Source organism: Zootoca vivipara, chromosome 1 (assembly GCF_963506605.1).
Source record: "Zootoca vivipara chromosome 1, rZooViv1.1, whole genome shotgun sequence".
Lineage (NCBI taxonomy): Eukaryota > Metazoa > Chordata > Lepidosauria > Squamata > Lacertidae > Zootoca > Zootoca vivipara.
Window position 1 is genome coordinate 76,970,322 of NC_083276.1, and position 20,986 is coordinate 76,991,307.

Consider the following 20,986-nt stretch of genomic DNA (forward strand, 5'->3'; position numbering starts at 1 on the left):
CCATACAAAAAGTTTGTCTAGAAATAAATAAATAAATAACCCATTCACCTACCCAAACAGCCAATAGGTACCTGAAGAAAGTCTTGCTGGCTGCTGTGGTCCTGTGTGCTGCTGATCTTTCTTCTGTCCGTGCTGCTCTCCTCTCAGAGCCCAGGAAAGTATGGCTGATCTGCTTCTCGTTGCCACGGACACCTAGGCTTTCAAAAAAGGAGCCACTGACCAATCAGGCCTCAGGGCTAGAATGGCTCTCAGCCCTAGGTCATGTGACACGTCCGTGTCTGTCTGAGTGAAAAGCATGACAATATCCATAAGGACCAAAGGGAGCTTGTCTTTGTATGACTCCAACGCTTTCCACACACCCCCAGCCGCTCCTGCAGAGCCCCTCTTGACGGGAATCCTATTTAAGCCCTGTCCCACAAAGCTGCAAGTGGGAGGGGAGGGGGGAGAAAGGGCCCCCGAGAGGAGAATGGATGAGGCTGAGTCAATGCAATGAACCTGCCTTGCACTTCCCGCAAATCTGATTTTAAAACTTTCTATCTTTTATCTGACCGTCATTTCACATCTGACTCTTAACTGCTGCTTTCATGTTGAAAGTTACTGACTCAGCTAACCTGACCAGAAATTGAAGGGCAGTCAGTCGAGGCCTGAGGAGGCAAGTGCTAGGGGCTTTCCATACAGCCAGTCCAAGTGTGCTCCAACTGCATTTCTTCCTTTGCACGATATTCCCTTGAGTCCCACTCATGAGGACAACAGCGCAATTTCACAGCTACATCAAGATATCTGTGTGGGTGTCCACATACATCTACCCTTTATATTAAAAAGCCAAAAAAGATGTGTGCTCCACAGTGAAGCAGCGAATTATGTCAATTCCAAAGAATACAAATACAATATTCACAAAATGGAGAGAGATTGTTAAGGAGAGGAGAAAAGGTATGGCTCCGCTAATGCTCAGCCTCCTTCCTTTCAATAACATGATTACATGAGAAGGATTACCAACAGGATTTTCTGGGCCCTGTACAAAATTTCTATCCAGCACCCCTGACCCAAATTGTATAATTTGGAGCTCTTGGGAGAAGAAATTGGAATAACAAGTTTAGCAAGCTGCAAAAGGGATGGTGCAGGAAAGAAACCACAGTTATGTACACTAGACGGTCAGAGCCTGAGCATTTCGAGCCCCCTCACTCTCTGCTGCTAATGCATCACCATGACTACACCACAACATTGTTGTAAGAAGTTCACACACAGGCTCAGAGTTGTCATGTGGGGGGTAGGTTTCCTACAAGTTGCAGAGCTCCATATAGTTTCATCTCCATACGTCTGTCAATTAGTGCTCCTATTCGGAGGTAGGGCCAGCCCAATACATTTTGCAGCCTGAGGTAAATTATTACTTACTTACTGGGTTGCCACAGCCATTCTGGGTGGCTTCCAACACAATAAAAACACAGCAAAACAGCAAACATTAAAGGTAGCATCCTACACCCCATGCACAGAAGCTGACTGAAAGTTGACTCTTCTTTCAAAAATGAAGATGGTATAGTTAGCTCACTGCAATTGAAGGCAGCAGACTAGCCTAGGAAACATTTAACAGGCCACCGGGGGGGGGGGGCACACAATTGTTTTCCAACAGCTTTCCAATGCTCCCCTGACCTCCATGCAGCAGTTGTCTAATGGTCCTGCTTGAAGCACATATCCTCTAAATAATTCCCGCATACAAAATAAGAACCAATAAAAGTAGCTGAATTTGGCTGTGGGCAAGAAGGGAAGGGGCATTATGCAAACACACCAATGATACTTGGATAACCACTTTCTATTCAGCAATAATTTCAACCCCCCAAAATGCAGTGAATAGCAGAAGGCTGGAGAGGGAGAGAAACAAACTTTCCCCGTATATTGCTTTGTGAAGTACACAGTATTACCATATTCCCACAACAGAAGCACAGCCTTGAGGGAAGGTATACGGTGTGTAGACAACAAACTGTGGGAAAGGGCCCCAGTCTCACTCAGCACAACTGAATAATGAGCAGGGGGCCACCTACTGTGCATGTAGCTCCTGCAAATCCACCTACATCTATTTCTGCCCCATCAGCTCCACTGCGTATAAATTATATGTTTTCTCTCTGTATCTGTCTTGCCCTTGGGACTTAGAGAGCATATTGCATAACCAAACAAGTTACCTGTTGCTATGTCATATCACTCCTTCAAATAGCAAACTCAGGGTGCCAAAACACAGGGGGGGGGGTACCAGCATGCATGCTTGAGGGCATGAACATCTGCAGGAATTTTTCCAGATGACAATATCCTTTTGGAAGCGAGGCAACCCAAACTGTACCTGCTGCTCCAACTGTGGTTTCCCCATAGGTTATGATATAGTATAACCATAGTATAACTGCATTTTGATATTGGCAGTTTTCTTTTCTTTTTATCCCTTCCTTAATGATCCCTAACATGGAATTCACCATTTTTCACAGCTGATGCACGCTGGGTTGACATCTTCATCATGCTATCCACTATGGCCCCGAGGTCTTGTTCCTTGTGAATCACTACCAGTTCAGATGCCAGTAGTTTATATGAGAGATTTGGATTCTGTCCATCACTTGACATTATTGTAAAAAGATGGAGGAGGGGTTTAGAATCATTTGTTTATAACCCAGACTTGGGGTTGTTTTTCGCTGTGATAATAACATCTCCATATATTTTTTTGGGGGGGGGGAGTTTCTAATTATCTGAATGCATATTAAATGAGAAATGTAATTCAAGCTCTTCTAATTGATGAAATGGAAAGGTGCTGACATGACAACCGAATTTGCCTTTGGCACAAGCCGAAGCTTTTACAGCTTTAACTAAAGGCTACATGTGTGGCTTTTGGTTTTGGTTTTTCTAACTCTGCAAAACAAGCTATAAGAGTCCATTGCATGCTGCACTGTTAAAGCAGCTGATTTGCTTTGGGTTTGTGTCTGAAAGCATTAGCCAGCTCATAAAGCTCTTATGTGGACCAGCTACTATATAATTAAACAGAGGCACACACGACTCTTGGGGATGAATTACATTACCACTACTTGCTACTGAATTTAGTATCCTGAAAAAACAACAACCATGCCTCAAATTTGTATTTAGAGCACAGTAAATCCCAGGGCATTGTAGCTTCAAATCTCCTGCTCACGGTTTTGGATTATTGTGTGTGGTTTCTGTGTATTGTGACTGTGCCGAGATCCAGCATCACATATTACGTATTCATTTACCCTGCCACTGCCACAGAGGAGAGCAAAATGGCCTTAATTATTCATTCCAAATGTGGATTTTCTTCTTGACTACGTAAATTCATTTGCAAAATGAAGTGAACCAAGAAATAATTGTGATTTACTGTGAATGCAAGCTCTACAACAGTTTCTAGCTCATTATCTTGAGCTTGTTACTCAGGTGCCATTGTGTGTTGGTGTACGAAATGTGGGGTGTGTGTGTTTGTGTGTGCCAAACGGAGTCTTTGACCCAGGTGAAATAAAGCCTAGTTTCGCCCCTGTCCCTCCACCCCTGGTTCCTGTGCAATGGTCCTGGAAGTGGCAATAAGCAGCACACTGAGTTTGTGGCCATTTTACTTTTCTGCAGTGTCCCAGAGCACTATGGGAAATAGTTGCTCCAAACTGCCTGGCATTGAGGGTCCCAGAAAGGCTTCACTTCCCCAAAGTTGCCACATGCTGACTTGGATCTAGGCACATACAGAGAAAGCCTTGGTTCCTTGTATAAAAGATCCCCTGTATAAAAGAGTTGAAAGCATACTCATGAGCTATGTAAATATTTCACCCAGATAAACTCAGCCTGCTTATTTTGAGTTACCATGAAAGTTCATGCAAAATCAAAAGTAATACCACTGCCACCAATATGCATCTTCAACTCAAGTAAGTTCCCCAAGGTTCAATATTTGTTGCTACTTCTCACATAGAACTGATTACATACTGGTCCTAGCATAAGCAATATAGCAGAGTACATAACAAGGATGTACTCTCACAGTTTAATTCACACACAGTCCTATACAATGTTTAATAAACCATAAGTTGCCTCACAGACCAGCAAACATGATGTGCCTTGATTCTCCAAAGCTTGGTTTTCCAGCTGCTTGTCTCATGTACAGTGGTACCTCGGGTTACAAACGCTTCAGGTTACAGACTCCGCTAACCCAGAAATAGTACCTCAGGTTAAGAACTTTGCTTCAGGATAAGAACAGAAATCATGCTCCAGCGGCACGGTGGCAGCAGGAGGCCCCATCAGCTAAAGTGGTGCTTCAGGTTAAGAACAGTTTCAGGTTAAGAACGGACCTCCGGAATGAATTAAGTTCTTAACCAGAGGTACCACTGTATTTGTAGCCTTATGAGCAGGGAGGTGGCCCCACACAAATTGGTTAGGCAAAGTTGTTGGAATCAAGCATAACACCAAACTACAGTTAATAGCAAGTCATGCTTTGTCAGCCAAAACCAAACCATGGCCTCATAACATGGTTTGCTGACAGGGGAAAACCCCCACGATTAATCTGCTAGGCTAGGTTCAAACATTTAACCAAAGAATAGTTAAGCTAAACAAGCCTTGGTTTGGTGTTATGTGCAAATGAGACCACTGAAATAGCATGAGGCAAACTTTGCAATATTTTAGTTCAGTATTTTAGACTTTGTTTGAAAGGTATTACTCCAAAAAAGAATACCCAGCAAAACTATGTAAGGACAAGGCAACTAGAGAAGTGGGAATGCGTAAATGAAGTGCATTGTACACCTCAGGTCTTGGATGTGGGCCCAGAAGTATTGATTTACTTTTTAATGTAATGCATGTTTATGTGAAGTAATTCAAAATTGTTCTATCAATGCAAGCTTGTATGATATTATTAAGCTCCAAAATTCAAGAACTCTGTCAGCTTTCTGCAGGAGATATATTATTCTGAGCCAATTTATAAGTAACAAGGTTAGAATATAATTGGGGTCCAAGAAAACCATTCTTGGACGTACTTTCCCTAAATTAAAACAACTTAACAGAAAAAGGTGCAAAGATGTTGCACTAGTTGCACTAAAACAAGTGTATCAGGGCTGCCCTGGATGTTTTATCATTAGAGGCAAAACGGAAAATGCTGTACAGTGGTACCTCTACTTACGAATGTTTCTACTTACGAATGTTTCTACTTACGAATGGAGCTCCGTCCGCCATCTTGGATGCGGTTTAGATAGGATTTTTTCTACTTACGAATTTTTCTCCCAATGCATTCCTATGGGATTCGACTTACAATTTTTTCCCACTTACAAATGTGCGTTTGGAACGCATTAAATTCGTAAGTAGAGGTACCACTGTATTTGCCATGTACCCACACATCCACTGCCGGCAACTCATGCCGGCAGTGGGCATGAGGGCAGTGGACACGCAGCAGAGGAGGCGGACGCAGCAGAGGAGGGGGCCAACAATTGCCAGAGGCAGTAAGCAGCACATTGCTAAAGAGCTGGGTTTGCCACCGCTCCCAGCTATCTGGAATCAGCAGCCCTGAGGCAACTACCTCACCTCAGGTAGGGCAGGCTGGCCCTGTGGTATATGCATTGCAAACTCTAACCATTTGTGTAAATAGTTCTCACATGTGACCAAAGAGTTATTTCTGAACAAACCAGCAGTAAATCACACGAAGTAAGTGAAGTGAACTCTTTATTAGACAAAACACACACACCTGGGATCTCCATAGGAGTGTCAGGCCTAATTAACACAGCAACTCTTCAGTAGGCCTTGCCCCCATGAAGCAGTTGCTGAGACTGATGGTCCCCTCCTCCCCAAAGCGGCCTAAGTCCCCACCTTTCCAATTTGAGACTGTGCCTGTCTTTGCTCCTCCCACTTTATGACTCTCCTGGTTCTGGGAGACCGGGGGGGCGGGGGCGGGGAGGAGAGCTTGTCGCAGCAGAAGGGGGAGACACCCATGCCTCTTCACCAGCCTGACTCATCTCTCTGCCTCTTGACCTCCCTCATCGCACTCACCTACCGCAGCTTCTAGCTCTGATTCTGAACTGTTCACTAAGCCCTGTTAGCTCTTCAGCTTCTGACACGTCTTCCCAGTCTTCTCCTTCTTCTCCCTCTGACCACTCATTGTCGTCTCACCACCAATCCCCGGGCTCTGAGCCTTCTTCCTTTGAGGGTTCCCCAGCTGGTTCCTCCCACCATTCCTCTGTGTCCAGCCAGTCCATGACAATTCTTCAGAAGGGTTGGCTGTCTGGCTTCTGTTGTTTGAGACAGCCACAGCAGTTGCAGGTATAGCCTACTGTGGTTTCTGGTAATGGAGGACATCTGGTTGGCAATGTATGGGCTTCCAAAATTTTCAGGCTCCTGAATCCTCATTGTGATGATGGAGAGAAGGAGCACACCCAGAGATGGGTCCTGGGTCCCCTTCTCCAACAAATTATCATAGCACTATTCCTTCAGGTTCTGCTATCACAATGCTGATCCATTATTAACTTATGAGTATCTAGAATTAGCCTGCATGCTTCCTTGTTTCACCTAACAGATTTGCAGTGCTGCATTCACAGTCCTGCCCACTAGAGAAGAGGGTTCCCACAAGGCGAATGTATTCAGAATGGAATGTCAGTATTTCTTTTTCTCACATTTTCAAACACATACACCCCCATAAAAGTCAAACTTCTCAATTTGTTGGTTGTGTGATACTGCCCTTTATCTCATTCCTAAAGCATTCCTTCCTACCATCCGGTTCATCAAAGCACACAATACTGATCAAATAAAACGTGCTGTTAGGAAAGCCAATAGTCACAAACATATTGTAAATGCTAACTTCAGCATCTAAAATCCATACCACCCCACTTTCTCCACATTAACTCCAAACCCATTGAATTCTAATGGATCCGATCCTATCCTATCCACAGCAGTGGATCTCTTTCCCTGAAACAGCTGTCAACATTATAGCTAGTGAGCAGAAAGGTACCCAATGCAGATAGCTATATATAGCTGCAGATAAAAATGCTGTTGTGAATCGCATCCATAGCAACACACTACCATGCTGCAAAGTACAAAATCAGTAAGGTCACAAAGATTTAAAAATGGAGGCTACAAGAGCTTAGGTTGGACAGTTACATGAGAAACTGATGGAAAAATAAAACCATTGGATTGGACTGAGACTTATTCATGTTTGAAGCAGAGCCATGAAAATCAATGATTGGTTTACCCCAAGCATGAATGCCAGAATCCCACCCATTGGCTGCATTCAAGTGTCAAAATAAACCATGGTTTATTATGAGGGGAATGGACCATGCTCAGGATTACACAACTCCCATTCATCCCTTCTTCTGGCACAGCTTCAAAAAGGTATTCAGAAGCTTTTGTGTGCATTTTTGATTAACCACAGGTTGCCATTTCATCCAGCTACAACAAACTGTAGTGTAAAAAATAACAGCCTACATAACTACTCATACTGCTGGGGAAAACAGTGCAGAGAAAGAGGGGAAACAATCAACTATTTTGTACATTACAAAAGCTTGCATTGCTGCTGGTCTGGAGCTTATTCCTCCTTGCCACAGGCTACCATGCAAGTACCGGTACATACGGTATTTACAAGCCTGTAGCTAGCAAGTGTAAAGTAGTAGTGATAGTGACTTGATATTATGTGCAGCTAGGGCCAACCTGAGATACATTAAAACATGAAAATTGAGGAGTTTTGATTTTGTGTTTTAAAACACACTGATCTCTATACCACCGCACAGGCTGTAAATAGCAAAGAAGATTAGAACACACTAGAACACAGAGTAGAATGAGATTAGAAATGGCATTACAGGTTTAAAGGCCCTTACCTTGCCACCTGTCAAAGAGACGCACACGATACCAATTCTCCCAAAACAGTTGCAACAGACTAGAGAAACCAGTACAAGGTTCTGTTATGAGGCCAGAGACTGCAGTGCTCAGGTGGATGTGTTATTAGAACAAGAACCAGAGTTGGGAGGGTGCTGAGTTAGGTTAAAGGTCCATATTGTATGTTCACAGGAGACTAAATAGATTGTAAAGTAAAAATCCAATTAGCAAGTCTAACTGTAAGAAGTTGGGCTTTGAAACAGCATCAACAAATTGTATTAGCAGCCAAGGAAGGGATCAGAACAAAAATTAGAAAAAGCAGATTTATACAATTGACTAGCTGACCCGGCCACGCATTGCTGTGGTTCTTTCCTGTGACCCCCCTCCATCCTGTCCCGATCCATGACGTATCCTGCCCCTCCTCCCTCCACCCCGGCTCCTCCCTGTGTTTCGGTAGGATACCCTTCCCTCTGTTGTCCCTGGGGAGTGTTGGCCCCTCCCCCCTGTATCTCCATACCTTGGCCCCCACCCTTCGAAGAGGAACTGTCAGCTTCTAGGTTCTATTTCCCAGCATGCACTTTTGTCTGAGCCCTCTGTTGTCCCTGGGGAGTGTTGGCCCCTCCCCCATGTATCTCCATACCTTGCCCCCCACCCTTCGAAGAGGAACTGTCAGCTTCTAGGTTCTATTTCCCAGTATTTACTTTTGTCTGAGCCCTCGGTTGTTCCCTCCCCCTTGTATCTCCATACATTGGCCCCTGTGCACGCATCGTGAACATTTCTATATATTTAGATTAAGGATCTGAGGTGATGATGCGCCCTGGAACCCAGAGAACTACTTTAAAAATCCCGACCGGGGGGGGTGTCAAATAGCGAAGCCCCACAGCCCTGTAGCAACAGACAGGCCCAGACAGAAGGAGGGGGGTCATATGGGCCACTTGGCGCGGGCCTCCAGATCCCCCTGAGCCTCAGAGTCCCCCTGTTTTACAGGATCTTGTGGCAGAGGCGGGGTTTGTGGGTGTGGCGCATTGTTGTGGCTAATCCCTGTGACTGCCCCAACGTGTCCTGATCCATGATCTATTCCAGGGGTCCCCAAACTACGGCCCCCGGGCCGGATGCGGCCCAATCGGCCTCCCAATCCGGCCCGCGACGACCCCTGCCGCCCGCTGCCGCCGCCCGCTCTTACGACGCGCGGCGCGGCGACGATCAGAAAAATCGGCAAAAAATCGCCGGAAATCCATTTTGTGCATGCGTATGGGCCTCTCCCGACCCAGAAGAGGTCATTTCCGATGCACTTCCGGGTCGGGGGAGGCCCATACGCATGCGCACAAGCGATTTTCGGCGATTTCCCCCCCCGCCCGTGTGCGTGTGCGCATGCGCACGGGCACGCACTCCCCCGCCCTCCGGCCCGCTGCGCGCGCACTCCCCTGCCCTCCGGCTCGCCGCGCGGTCGGCGCGGCGGGCACCGGCCCACTGCGCGGTAAGTCTGGGGGGCCCTGATCTATTCTGTTTGTCTCCCCCCCCCTCCGTGACCGGTGTATCTCATGACGTTTTGAAGGATGGTATTTATTTTTGTCTTGTGGTTATTTGGTGGGAGTTTTTTTGGGGGGGTAGTGGTGCTAAATTGTAAAGTAAAAGACCCCTTGTCGTGCCCCCAAGTGCGTTGCTGTGGGTTATCCCCCCCCCGGGCCTAGTGGGGGCCTGGCAGGGCGCTATATAAAACAAAGGCCGTGCTGCGACCTGCAATCTGGGCGTTCGCCCTCTCCCCCCCCCTGGGCCTAGTGGGGGCCTAGCAGCCTGACAGGAGCCTAGGGGTCTGATAATGGCCGCCTTGGTGGTTTCAGTTGCTTGGTTGATGGTGACATTTGGTTTGTGGGTGTGGCTTACATTTCACAGGAAGGGAGGGGGTGGAGGGGGTATAACGCCACTTGAGGGCGCTGTTTGACTTGGTGGAAAACCAGGTTTCTACCTGCCCAGATGTGAGATGTCAGGGATTTTGGTCCCCAACAATGCTCGGGGAGTGGCCTGGATCGTTGTGTCAACATTTCAGGACGATCGGTCAAGCGGTTACGGAGAAAAGTGCGGCCGACACTTTCAAGATTTTTTACAGTTTTAAATATATAGATGGATGAACAAAATACAAACATTTCAGTTGCAAAACATTTAAGATTTTGCCTATACTTTATCTCAACTTAGTTTGTCCCCAACCATTGCCATTTTTTAGAAAATATTACAAGAAGATATAAAATGTTACCCACAACCACATTCTACACATGGGCAATTAAAACAGCCCTTAAACGTCGAAAACAGTCCCCATTTCAGCTTACCTTGAACAAATAAAGCAAAATATGTCATGATGTTTGGCTTTCCTCTTCTTTTCCCCCTAAGTACCATCAATTCACAGTACAAAAAGTAAGTTACAGAAATGAAGGGAGCAATTATGCCCTCCACTGGATTCTCCCTCAACCCCCTACCAAGACAATAGTAGTCTTATAATCAATTCCTTGTGGGGGTGTGTGCAAAAGCAACAAAATTCTAATTACAGGAAAGACACTTGATTTTCTTTGCTCTGCAGTCATAAGATGTCAAAATGTCTAGACAGCTTGAAAAAGAAACTTTGACACAGCACCCTTTCTTGACAGAGTGGGGGGAGGAAGAAAGATAACAAGATTTTGTACTGTGAATTGATTATACATCAGTCGTCCCTCATTACTTAAATTGAGCAGAATCATGCAAACTGGTCTGCAGCTGGAGTGAAATAGGAAGCTTGGGACATATTCAAGAATTGTCAACAGTCGATGTTATACTGATCACAACTTATTTTATTGCTTCTAGACAGCTGTATTTCCTAATTTAAACCAATAGTGGCCTGAAGTTAGACTGTATTTGCACATGTGAACCAAATTCTGCAGCAAGAAAATGTACATTCTGAGCTTAGAATAAATTTTGCAATATTTTACAAAATTTGTCCAAAGTTACTGAGTTTGATCAGAACCATTAGCACAGGGAGCCTTGAAGGCTTGAATCCTGATCACAAAATACTGTATCCCATTCAAACCCCACTTTGGTTTCCGTGCATTTATCAGATTTTCTACACATTCCTTGGCAGGGAGGGGATAAAAGCACTTAGGCACTTTTTGCTTCCAGCATTTTATCTCTAGCAATGATTACTAGGAACTATATTTTAAAAAGAAAAAGCAAGTCAGCCTGCTTAAGAAGCCAACTCAAATGTCAGATTCTTTGGCAGGTCACAAGGCAGAGATGAAGAGCATATTGAACATTTTTCTGACTGCAATTCCTAAAAGCATAGAATTCTAACACCCAGATCTCCTTCCTCCAATAAGTAGTAGCAATAGTCAACATTTGCGAAACACTCAGATGCACCGTAAAGACTGCACTGCGCAACAAGCTAAAATTATGATGCGGAAATCTGTGGTCAACAAGAGGGATTTAAACTTCTATTGTTGTACACACAAAAGCAGGTAAAGCCCTATTCCAGCAGAATGTAAATTGGATGACAAATCTCTACAAATATGCTTTGTTGTATCTTCTTCTCTAAGTCTAAAAGAAAAGGATATAAAGATAAGGAGGCTAAAAGTTAACTTTAGGTCAACAAACCCATTGAGTTTTGAGGCCAAAAACAAAGTCAAGAAACACCAACGAAAAAAGACTATAATAGATACATTAAGCTGGAACTAACCTCCGGGGGTCATGCAGTCTAACCTACCCTGTAGGGGTGAGATTCTAACTCAGGAAGCCTTAACCAGCCAGGAGGTGAGACAAATAAACCAAAAATTAGTAAACCGAGACATTAGGGAGCCAGCTGTCGTCTTTTAAATATATATGTTTTTCTGTATGCATGCATATATGTGTGTGCATGTATTTATATTTGTGTGTGCATGCAAGAAAAGCCCTTTTTATTAATTTGTTTAATTTTTATTTTAAACAATAAAGCCAATTTCTAAATATCTTTATTTATTTCTGTTTAGCTAACACAAGTAAAAGGTTAAATACTGAGCCCCCAAGATAATCATATCTAGGTAGGCTGGGCCCAGGCCTTGATTCCACCCCTGTGTTAAACAGGCCAGATATTTCAGCCAGATAGTTCTGCCATGTAGGAGTTTCCAAATTCTGTAGAAAATTATCCTCATCTAACACTATGACTGTGCGCAAACATAACTCTAAACCATGGTTTAGCACTTTATACAGAAGCGGAAACAAAATGCAAGTTACAACACAGGAACAATGTGAGAAAGGCAGGATCCGAGCAGTAGGACTCCAAATGTTCATTGCTAGGGATCACCAACAGAAGGGTGCTATTGCACCTGTGTCCAGGAGCAGATGGCTCCTACTTCTCTACTAGTATAACCGGGAGTAGCAAACCACAATCCCTGACATAGCATCATGTCCACAGCAGGGACTGAGGTTTGTTTCACTCCAAAAAAAAAATCATGATGCTAAGCCAAAGCTTGTTTTGGCTTACCATTTGTGGTTTGGAACAAAACTACCCTCAATCCCCAGTTCTGGTATAATACTAAGCCAGGAAGCATGGTTTCTCAGTCCCATTCCCACTAGTGGAAGAGTGAAGCAGCAACAATCTCTGTATTCATAGTAAACTATGGTTTACTGTGACATGGGAACTGGGCCTGGAAAGATTGAAAGAGATGAAGAAGTAATGAATATAAAAAAGGAAGAAATGCTATATATATACTTTCTGCTCCGTTTGAGAGTTTGGCATGTTTTATGCCTCTGCCTTTACAGACAAACTCTTAATAATTTATTGCCTTTGCTGCTTTGTCAATATGACACACTCCATTTGCAAACTCGACAAAACGATCTGTCTTGGGAACTCAGCCAACAAGTGTTTTATGAAGGCTTCAAGCAGAGAAGCCAACTCTGTTAAAATAGCATCCTGTTGATAAATCCTATCCATATACAGGTGAAACTCAGAAAATTAGAATATTGTTGAAAAGTGCATTTATTTCAGTAATGCAACTTAAAAGGTGAAACCAATATATGAGATAGATGCATGACATGCAAAGCAAGTTATGTCAAGCCTTTCTTTGTTGCAATTGTAATTATTTGTCATTAGGCGGGTCATTTATAAATGGAATCTAATTAATGAAATGTAATTGTGACATTTATTTTTGTATTATTGTAACTATTTGTTTTATTACTGTGGAATTTCCAAAAGAAAGCATTTGTAAAAATTAAAAGAAAAATAAAAAATAATGAGTTGCATTACTGAAATAAATGCACTTTTCGACGATATTCTAATTTTTTGACTTTCACCTGCAGGTAGAAAGTGTAATGTGAGCAGGAACTAAAGTGATCAGATCCAACTATAATAGTGTTAGAATACCTTTGTTGTTCTTTCAAAGGTTGTGTGTTCACTTGCCATATTTTGTGGTCTAGTAGGCTTACACAATTATTTCTTTTCCATGTTCTTTGTCACATGAATCAATCCATTCTGTTTGAGTCTGGGTGCCCATACAGTCTTAACATACCCTGCCTGACTTCCATCTTCACTTTGCCCTTGCCTAAACTTCTTGTGGATTTCTCCTATGTGGAATAAGTGAATGGTTACATGGTTGGTTGGTATTTAAGAACTATGTGAAAGCATTGGTGTCTCTTTCTTGGGGTGCCATGCTTCATGTCATCAATCCACATATGTCATCACATGAAGTGTTGCATATGAGAATGAACCATCAAGATTCAACCACATCTGCACACTATTTCCCAATGGAATCAGTTCACACATATATACACAAACAAATACCTCGGTTTTGTACTCCCTTCTCCCTCTTTCCCCGTTCATTCTTTGTCTGTTACAGTTTTCTCAATTATAATGGCATGTGTTTGAGTGGGGTATGTTGTATTGTGTGTGGAGGAGTTAAGTGTGGAAACACAGTATGAGCAATACCTGTATGTCAATACAAAGCTGATGATTTCAATAATCCATAATCTAAACTAGCATTGCTTTGTATGGAAAAGACGTTACATACAGTTCTCCTCCTTCTAAATCACTTCTGTGACTTACGGATTTTTCAGGAAGGCCCCAAGATAACACCCTCCTCAATAGGTCTTTTTCCTTCTGGTCTCCCTCCCTGCATCATACTTCATTGTCTCCCACTCCTTTACTTTGTTACTATGGTGACCTCAACAAAGACTTTGCTAGACCTCTGGGGCAGAGACACAACCAACAGTACTAGGACCACAAAGCTCACCCCCTAAGTGCAACAGCAGAGGAAAGATGTCCATGTGAGTTATGGGGGTTATGGGGCAGGGAGGGGATAAGCAACCATTTGATTGGGAAAAGATAAGCAAGCAAACCTATTTATTGGATCCCATTATTTTGGTGGTGGCAGTAGTGAGGAAGAATAACTTAAGAGACCATTTTGAAGTGGTGGTGCTTCTTATGTGTTACTGTGTTTGCCTTTACAACAATCCTGTAACACATCCAGCAGTGGCTGTTGCTCATTGGGGCTAGTGGGGCAGAAGGGCGGGACACTAGTAGGAGTAGCAGGAGCTCGAGCCAATGACAGGCAGAGAGAAATAATTCTGTTTTTGTTCCTATTCTCATCCATGCTGAGTTCTACGAGGGAAACAATGGGCCTAAGGAGGAGGAAGCTGACAAGCAGTGACACCCCCTGGGCTGGTTGTCAGTAAGAAGGCAGGCAGGCAAGGTCTTAATAACATAGCTGCCAAGTTATCCCTTTTTTACAGGGATTTTCCCTTATGCTGAATAGGCTTCCTCGCGAGAAAAGCGAAAACTTGGCAGCTATGCTTAATAATCAGAGAATCGTCGAGTTGAAAGAGACCACAAAGGTCCTCTAGTCCAACCCCCTGCAATGCAGGCTTGCTGAGGGCAGGGTGGGGCTGGTGGCACCATTTACCTAAAAAGAAGCCTCCACTTGGTCACTTTCCACTTCCATTTTATCCACTGAGAATAAAGGTGAGGGAAAGTGGCTTACCTAGGGCTATGCAAGAAAGAATTTCAACCCATTGTCTCCCAGACCAAGTGCATCAAATATCACCTAAATGTCTGAATAGGCCATCTTAAATGCAACCCCACAAAGAGAACTTTTCATTGTCTTCAAGCACAATATTTTTAATGGAGTCAATTTCCTTCACACATTTAGCTGCCAGGCATACTGTGGAAAAATGAAGTAATGTACATGCATGTGTAGACCAGTCTGTGAATGGATTTAGAGCCCACCTGGACCCGGGAAGACAGTGCTAGATCTGGGAGACTTTGTACCTGCTCCATTAAGGGGAGTTGAACCCCTTCAGAACAGGCTACACAGCTAATTCCAGGACATGAGAACCACTTACTCCCAGTGTCTCTGTCTTGTCAGGATTCAGCTTTTGTTTATTATCCCTCATCCAGAACACTGGCATATTAAATCCCTGTCCAGCCTCATATGGCTCAGAGAAGAGAAATAGGACAGAGTGTTGTCCACATTCTGAGGGCACCTCACTCCAAACCCTTCTCATCATTCTCATCTTCTCACAACATTCTTTGCTTCTTTGTGATACCTGAATTGTTCTCAGTTTTGATAAAAGTAAATATTTAAATGCATAAATAATAAACCAAATACCACATGCTTGCTCAAAGTGTTTTGAACAAAATCTATTTCTTTTTAGTAGTTAGCTTCCCCCCCCCATTAACAACATATTAAATATTTTTCTGGAATGCATTGTTACAGTGTTTGTTCAAGGTGTTGTAAACTTTCACTGGTCTACTGTTGCATTTCCATATATTCACAAAATGTGCCTGGTTGCTGTTTGCATTCTCGTGCAGTTGTCAATAAGTTCATGACAACATAACTGGGACTGCCAGTGCTCCCACATGACTGGCAGTAACAACAGTTTCTGATATTTTCTGCAATATATGCATATGGTAGTGAGTTTTTAGATGCACTCATTGTGTGTGTAATGAAAAGCGTATCAGTTCCCAAATATATTGGATAACAAACGTTTATTGTTGTATCTCTCCTCCCATTTTTTCTCAGATACACAATCTCAGATTTTTTACCCACACAGGGAAATTTTTAGAAAAGAAATATATGTGAAACAATATCAGAAAAGGGGAGGGAGGAATGTGGGTTTTGCAATACGAGATGCATAAGAAGTAGAATGGACACACATGTTCAAAGATATTTCTTGCAGAATTCCCATAGATTCTGCACTCTGATACCTTGTTTGTAAGTGTATGGTCAAAACTGTAATGTTTTGTGCCATCTCTCTAAGTAGGAAGGCCTCTGGAGCAAACGTTTTTTTTGTCAAGGACCTCATTCTCTCAGGGGTAAATTGCTGGGGCCTACATGCCACCAATGGTTGGTGGTCCACAGCCAATTATAGACCGTGCCAGAGCCAAAGTAGGCAGGGCATCCCCTTTTCTTTCTCACCCACCTCTGCCATCCTACAATTCCATCCTTGCCATCTGCATGTAATTGACCGTAGGCTGCCCACAACAGCTCTAGATTAAGAATATAACTGGGAGAGTGACAGGACAACACAACACACAAAGAAGAAACACACAGGGAGGGGCTTCACATGCTGCACTTTAAGGTATATACTTGACATTTTAATCCTCTATCATTAAAAGGTATGATATTAAGGTGGCTAAAAGTAGGATGGCAAAAGCATGCACACATCATATACCGGTAGGTACACTGATCATGAAGCTAACTTTGGCTGAGGCTCTCTGTCAAGTCAAGGGCACATTTAGGCAGTAAATTCAGCTTTGTTCATATGCTATGTGTAAAATGGCTGGTGGTTGCAATTCGTAGGAAGAGTAAAGTAGTAACGAATGTTTTGATTTGCAGAGAAGCTCTGCTGCATGGTTATTTCTTTTTTTTCACAGGGAAAAGAAATCCAGCATAAAAAACATCATTGTGGAAGAAGATGAAAATGAAATAGATAGGGATGCCGCTAACAGCCAGCTCGTGGGGGAAGCAGAGAAGGAACCTCCTGTCCTCAAACCCAGTGTGATGTTCAGCCTCAATCTGGACAATGAAAAAGTTGGCAGCTCCAGTCCTTCTCCACCTGCTGCTGACTCCCTGAAGAAACAGAATGTGTAAGCATTGTTCACAAATGGATTCCTTCATAGCCTTTAGAGCAGCCTTCTCCAAATTGGTGCCCTCTGCATGTTTTGGGCTACAACTCCCCTCAGCTCCAGCATGCAGGGCCAACGCTCAAAGACTATAAGAGTAGAGTCCAACACTGTCTCGAGGGCATCTAGCGAGGGAAGGCTGCTTCACCATTTCTTATATGTAGCTGGCACAGCACAATCTTGCTCTCATGTCATTTTTTTAGAGCCTTATATAGACTCAAGTTAACATAAGTATCTTAACACTGCTGGTTAGATATGAGCTTTATTCTACTGTACCAACACACCTGCAACTTAACTTAAAATTATGCAGTTTGCTATCTGAATGGCTGACACTTCAATCATGTTTGCACTTAATTTTGGGGACTGTTCCTCCACTGAAATACGTAATGAAATCCACCCCTTTCTGGGTATATACGTAACAGAAGTTGATGAATGGCCTTTTCCCCTTTGTCTTGTAAGGATGGGACTGTGAGGCAGCCATATGCCCATTGTCTCATAATGGGGCAGAATAAAGAAAAGTAAACTGGGAATGATGCTTGTTGGGCTCACAAGGAGGGATGCTAACCCAAAAAGAAGATGTAAAGGAAGCCTCAGCTCATGCACCTGTGCAGCTCAGGAGCATATATCTCTATTTAGTAGGTCCCATTTTATCTAATGAGCTTTCTTTCCAAGCAAGCAGGATGGAATTTCAGCCTCAGTAATCAAGCAGGAGAAGGAATATCAGCTGGTGTAGTTTGTTATTTTATGATGCTGGAGGAAGGCTTGGGAAATGAGAAAAACTTCCAAATTCCTTCTGCTATGCAACTACTAAACTTAACCTTACCTTTCAGAAGTTACTTGTGAAGAAGTTAGGAGTGATTGGATTTAGCGGGGTTTGCCTGCAAAAGCTTAGCTTCCAGCCATGCTTGTAACCCTTGGGTTGAAATGCAAAAGATGCTTTCTATTTCTGAAGGTTTTTAGCAAGAGTGGAAATTTATTGGTTCTACCATCCCTTTATTTGCCTTTATCTAACAGATAGCATGGCATATTTTTTGCTGTTTACACCCCCCACACACACACCTAGCAACCAAAGGCTATTGAACACAAACAAAACCACTCAACTTGCTGTTTGTGAGATCAAGTGGAATAAATGAGAGACAGATGGAGGCAGGTAGAAAAACCTCTTAATCTTAGAAGAGCCAAGATATCATAGGAATCCCTGAATGATGGAGCCAAAATAAGCTGACCCCTGAGTTGTGAGGAGGAGTAAGAAGGAGGAAAAGAGACAGGAGGCTGCTGAACAGAGGCCAGAACAGCAGGCCATCTGTAATTATTCCAACTTAGGAAGAGTCAAGATGGGCTCTGGGGAAATTGGCTTGATGCAAGAACAACAAGTCTAATGTGGGTGCATTAGACTGCAGGTGAACACCTCGAAGAATAAGGAGTGAATGCATTCATGTCAAAGCTGAATTATGGAGACTGGTTTACATCCAACCTTCTTCCTAAGGGATAAGGAAAGAGAGGGCATTTTCAGTCATCGTGTCCCATCTGTAGAATACCCTCACCAAGAAAGTCTGTCTGATGCCAACTTCAATGTAATTCCTTCCAGTCCCCTGCAAAATCATTTTTATTTGCCTGGGCCCTGTGGCATGCAGTCTAAACTGGGTTTGATTTTGGCTTTATCTGTCTGCTGAATTCATATGGTTCCATTTCATTGCTGCTTCTGATATTTTAACTTGCTTTAATTTTATACTTTTAACATAAGCAACGGTAGGGCCCTCCAATTAAAATGTTCCTCCTCAGTACCAGAAATAATCATAGACATATAAATTGGATTCCAGGGCTAAAACTGAACTAGAATCCCTTCCCCTTTGGCATCTACTTTTTTTGTGCAGAGGGGAGTGTATATGTTTGAAGGAAAGGAGGAGTATTCAACCATGCTAAAGATTCCCCACTTGCAGCCATTCAGCCCACATACAGGTTTAATATTTGGGTGAGAAACAGACCCATCTGATATCTAGTCCTAGATATTAAGGCCCCAAAGTGGAGCAGCAGCCACATGCAAACTGTTTCCTCTAGTAGTTGGTGAATGGAATGGAGTGGCTAACCTGTGGACTTCCAGATGTGGTTGGATTCCAACTCCCATCAGCTCGAGGCAGCATAGCCAAAGATCAGGGATGGTGGTAGTTGTAGTTCAGCAGCATCTGGAGGATCATAGGCTCCTATACTTGATGCAGACAGTGGTTGTCAGGGACTGGGCAGAGGAGGAATGGTGGAGACCGCCTCCCCAGCCTGACCCTTCTAGAGAAGAGAGTTCAGAATTTCAACAGGGGTTTGAGGGAGATCATAGCTCAGAGGCAGATGAGGGGAAAAACTGGGAAATAATGGGAGAGGAGGAAGAAGAAGCACCAGAGGGGGACAGCTGACGGATACAATGTCTTTAGAAAGCATTCCAGGCGCCCCCTCTCCCAGAGAACAGAAAGTAGGAGAACAGAGAGCTCAGAAACAGAGGGCACATCTCAGCACCTGTATGATGACACATAATGGGAGAGAGGGAGCAACACCATTTCCCAAGAGGCTGCATTTATAAGCTTCTCTCTGTGAATATTGAATAAAAGGCAATTTGGTAAGAATTTTTCCTTGTCTTATCCATTCCTAGCAACCTACCGTGGGGGATGGATCCTCTGACGCCTGACAGTGGTGTAGAAAAGATATGAGTGCAAATAAAGGCTCCTCCTGGCATCCTTTTTATTGGGTATTCATGATTTATGCCCATGGTGGCATTAAGATTCGACAGATACCCGACCCCACTTTTAATGCTGTTTGTGCCTGCAAACGTTTTGGGGCAGATATACTGTTTTGTAGCCTCTTCCAACTCTACAGTTCTATGATTTTGTTGCACTTTAGCACAAGAGTGCCTCTCCAGGTAGCAATAATGTGTTAGCACTGGGGAAGCATAACAGCATAATAAGGAAGGGTGTGTGGATGGGCCAGTATAAATCCACCACTACTGTTCTATTGATGCATCGGAGACTTGTTTCAGAATACAGGAAAAAACTGCACCAGTCTGGCTCTAAGAGAGACGGGCAGGTAAGTAAGTAAGAATTCTGACCCATAGTTATAGGTGTATTTTACTCCTCAAATGGCATGTTTGAACTGGAAACCTCCAGATAACCAGCAAAGATTTATCACAGTACAGATCCAGCAGGAGGGATAACAAAACATTGCTTGTGGCTCACAACAAAAACTCTTATCTCACATGTCTTTAAATCACCTTCCTATAACCAACCTGGAAAAATGACAGTTTCTTCATGCGGGAGACAGCCAACAATTTTGCAAAAGGTTTTTGCATATTAACAGTACTTTTGCCCCACTCTCTGTTCAAGCAGGTTTCTGAAAGAATTCAAACCTGCTTAGAAGAGACAAGAAGTGGACTTCCTTGCGGGATGCATCATACAGACCATAACATTCTGTTTCCTTTGCAGGGCAATTCATTCTCCGCAGCAGAGCCCTGACCTGATGGAAAATCCACGAACGCTACTCATGCTGCTGCGTCAGAGGGATCTGGAAATCATGGCACTGAAAAATGCTAACCGGAGAGATCAATCAGACCGGCTTGGCTGTATTTTGCAGCAACTTGTGAAGTCAAGGCAAAAACTGCTGCCTAGGAGGTGAGCAACATAAAGCTTTGCAAAACTGGAGTACATGTGCCTACTGAAAAACACTTGCAAAATTACAGGTGACAAAGAAAGGCAGTGGCTGTCAGGTAACACCTAGGGCAAGAGCTGCTTTGCTGGAAGGGGCAGGATTTATTCTGTGATGGGCAAAGGGTGTTGTGCAGATACGCCCATAGGAAGCAAGGTTCAACACCTTTCGCAAAGGTAGGATTAAAAACATGATTTGCAGATTAAAGTAATTTATTAAAGGTTAACATATTGGGTGGGATTCAACTAAATTGTTGCATGTGCAGAACATGGTCCACTCGTGCAATGGGACTTTCTCCCTTCTCTCTGTCACACCCTCTAAAGTTGCTCTGGAGGGTTGGGGAAACCACCACAACGGGTTGGGGGATACGGAGAGGAGATG

General features: G+C 43.5%; 1 protein-coding gene across 1 annotated transcript in view; it reads left to right on the top strand.

Moving 5' to 3' along the window:
* The first annotated feature begins 19,921 nt into the window (after window positions 1-19,921).
* LMNTD2 (lamin tail domain containing 2) overlaps window positions 19,922-20,986 on the top strand; it is a 29,625-nt gene continuing 28,560 nt past the window's right edge. Inside the window, exons 1-2 of the mRNA XM_060277974.1 lie at window positions 19,922-19,990; window positions 20,318-20,571. Coding sequence (XP_060133957.1) covers window positions 19,922-19,990; window positions 20,318-20,571 — 323 coding nt within the window. The remainder of the gene's footprint in view (window positions 19,991-20,317; window positions 20,572-20,986) is intronic.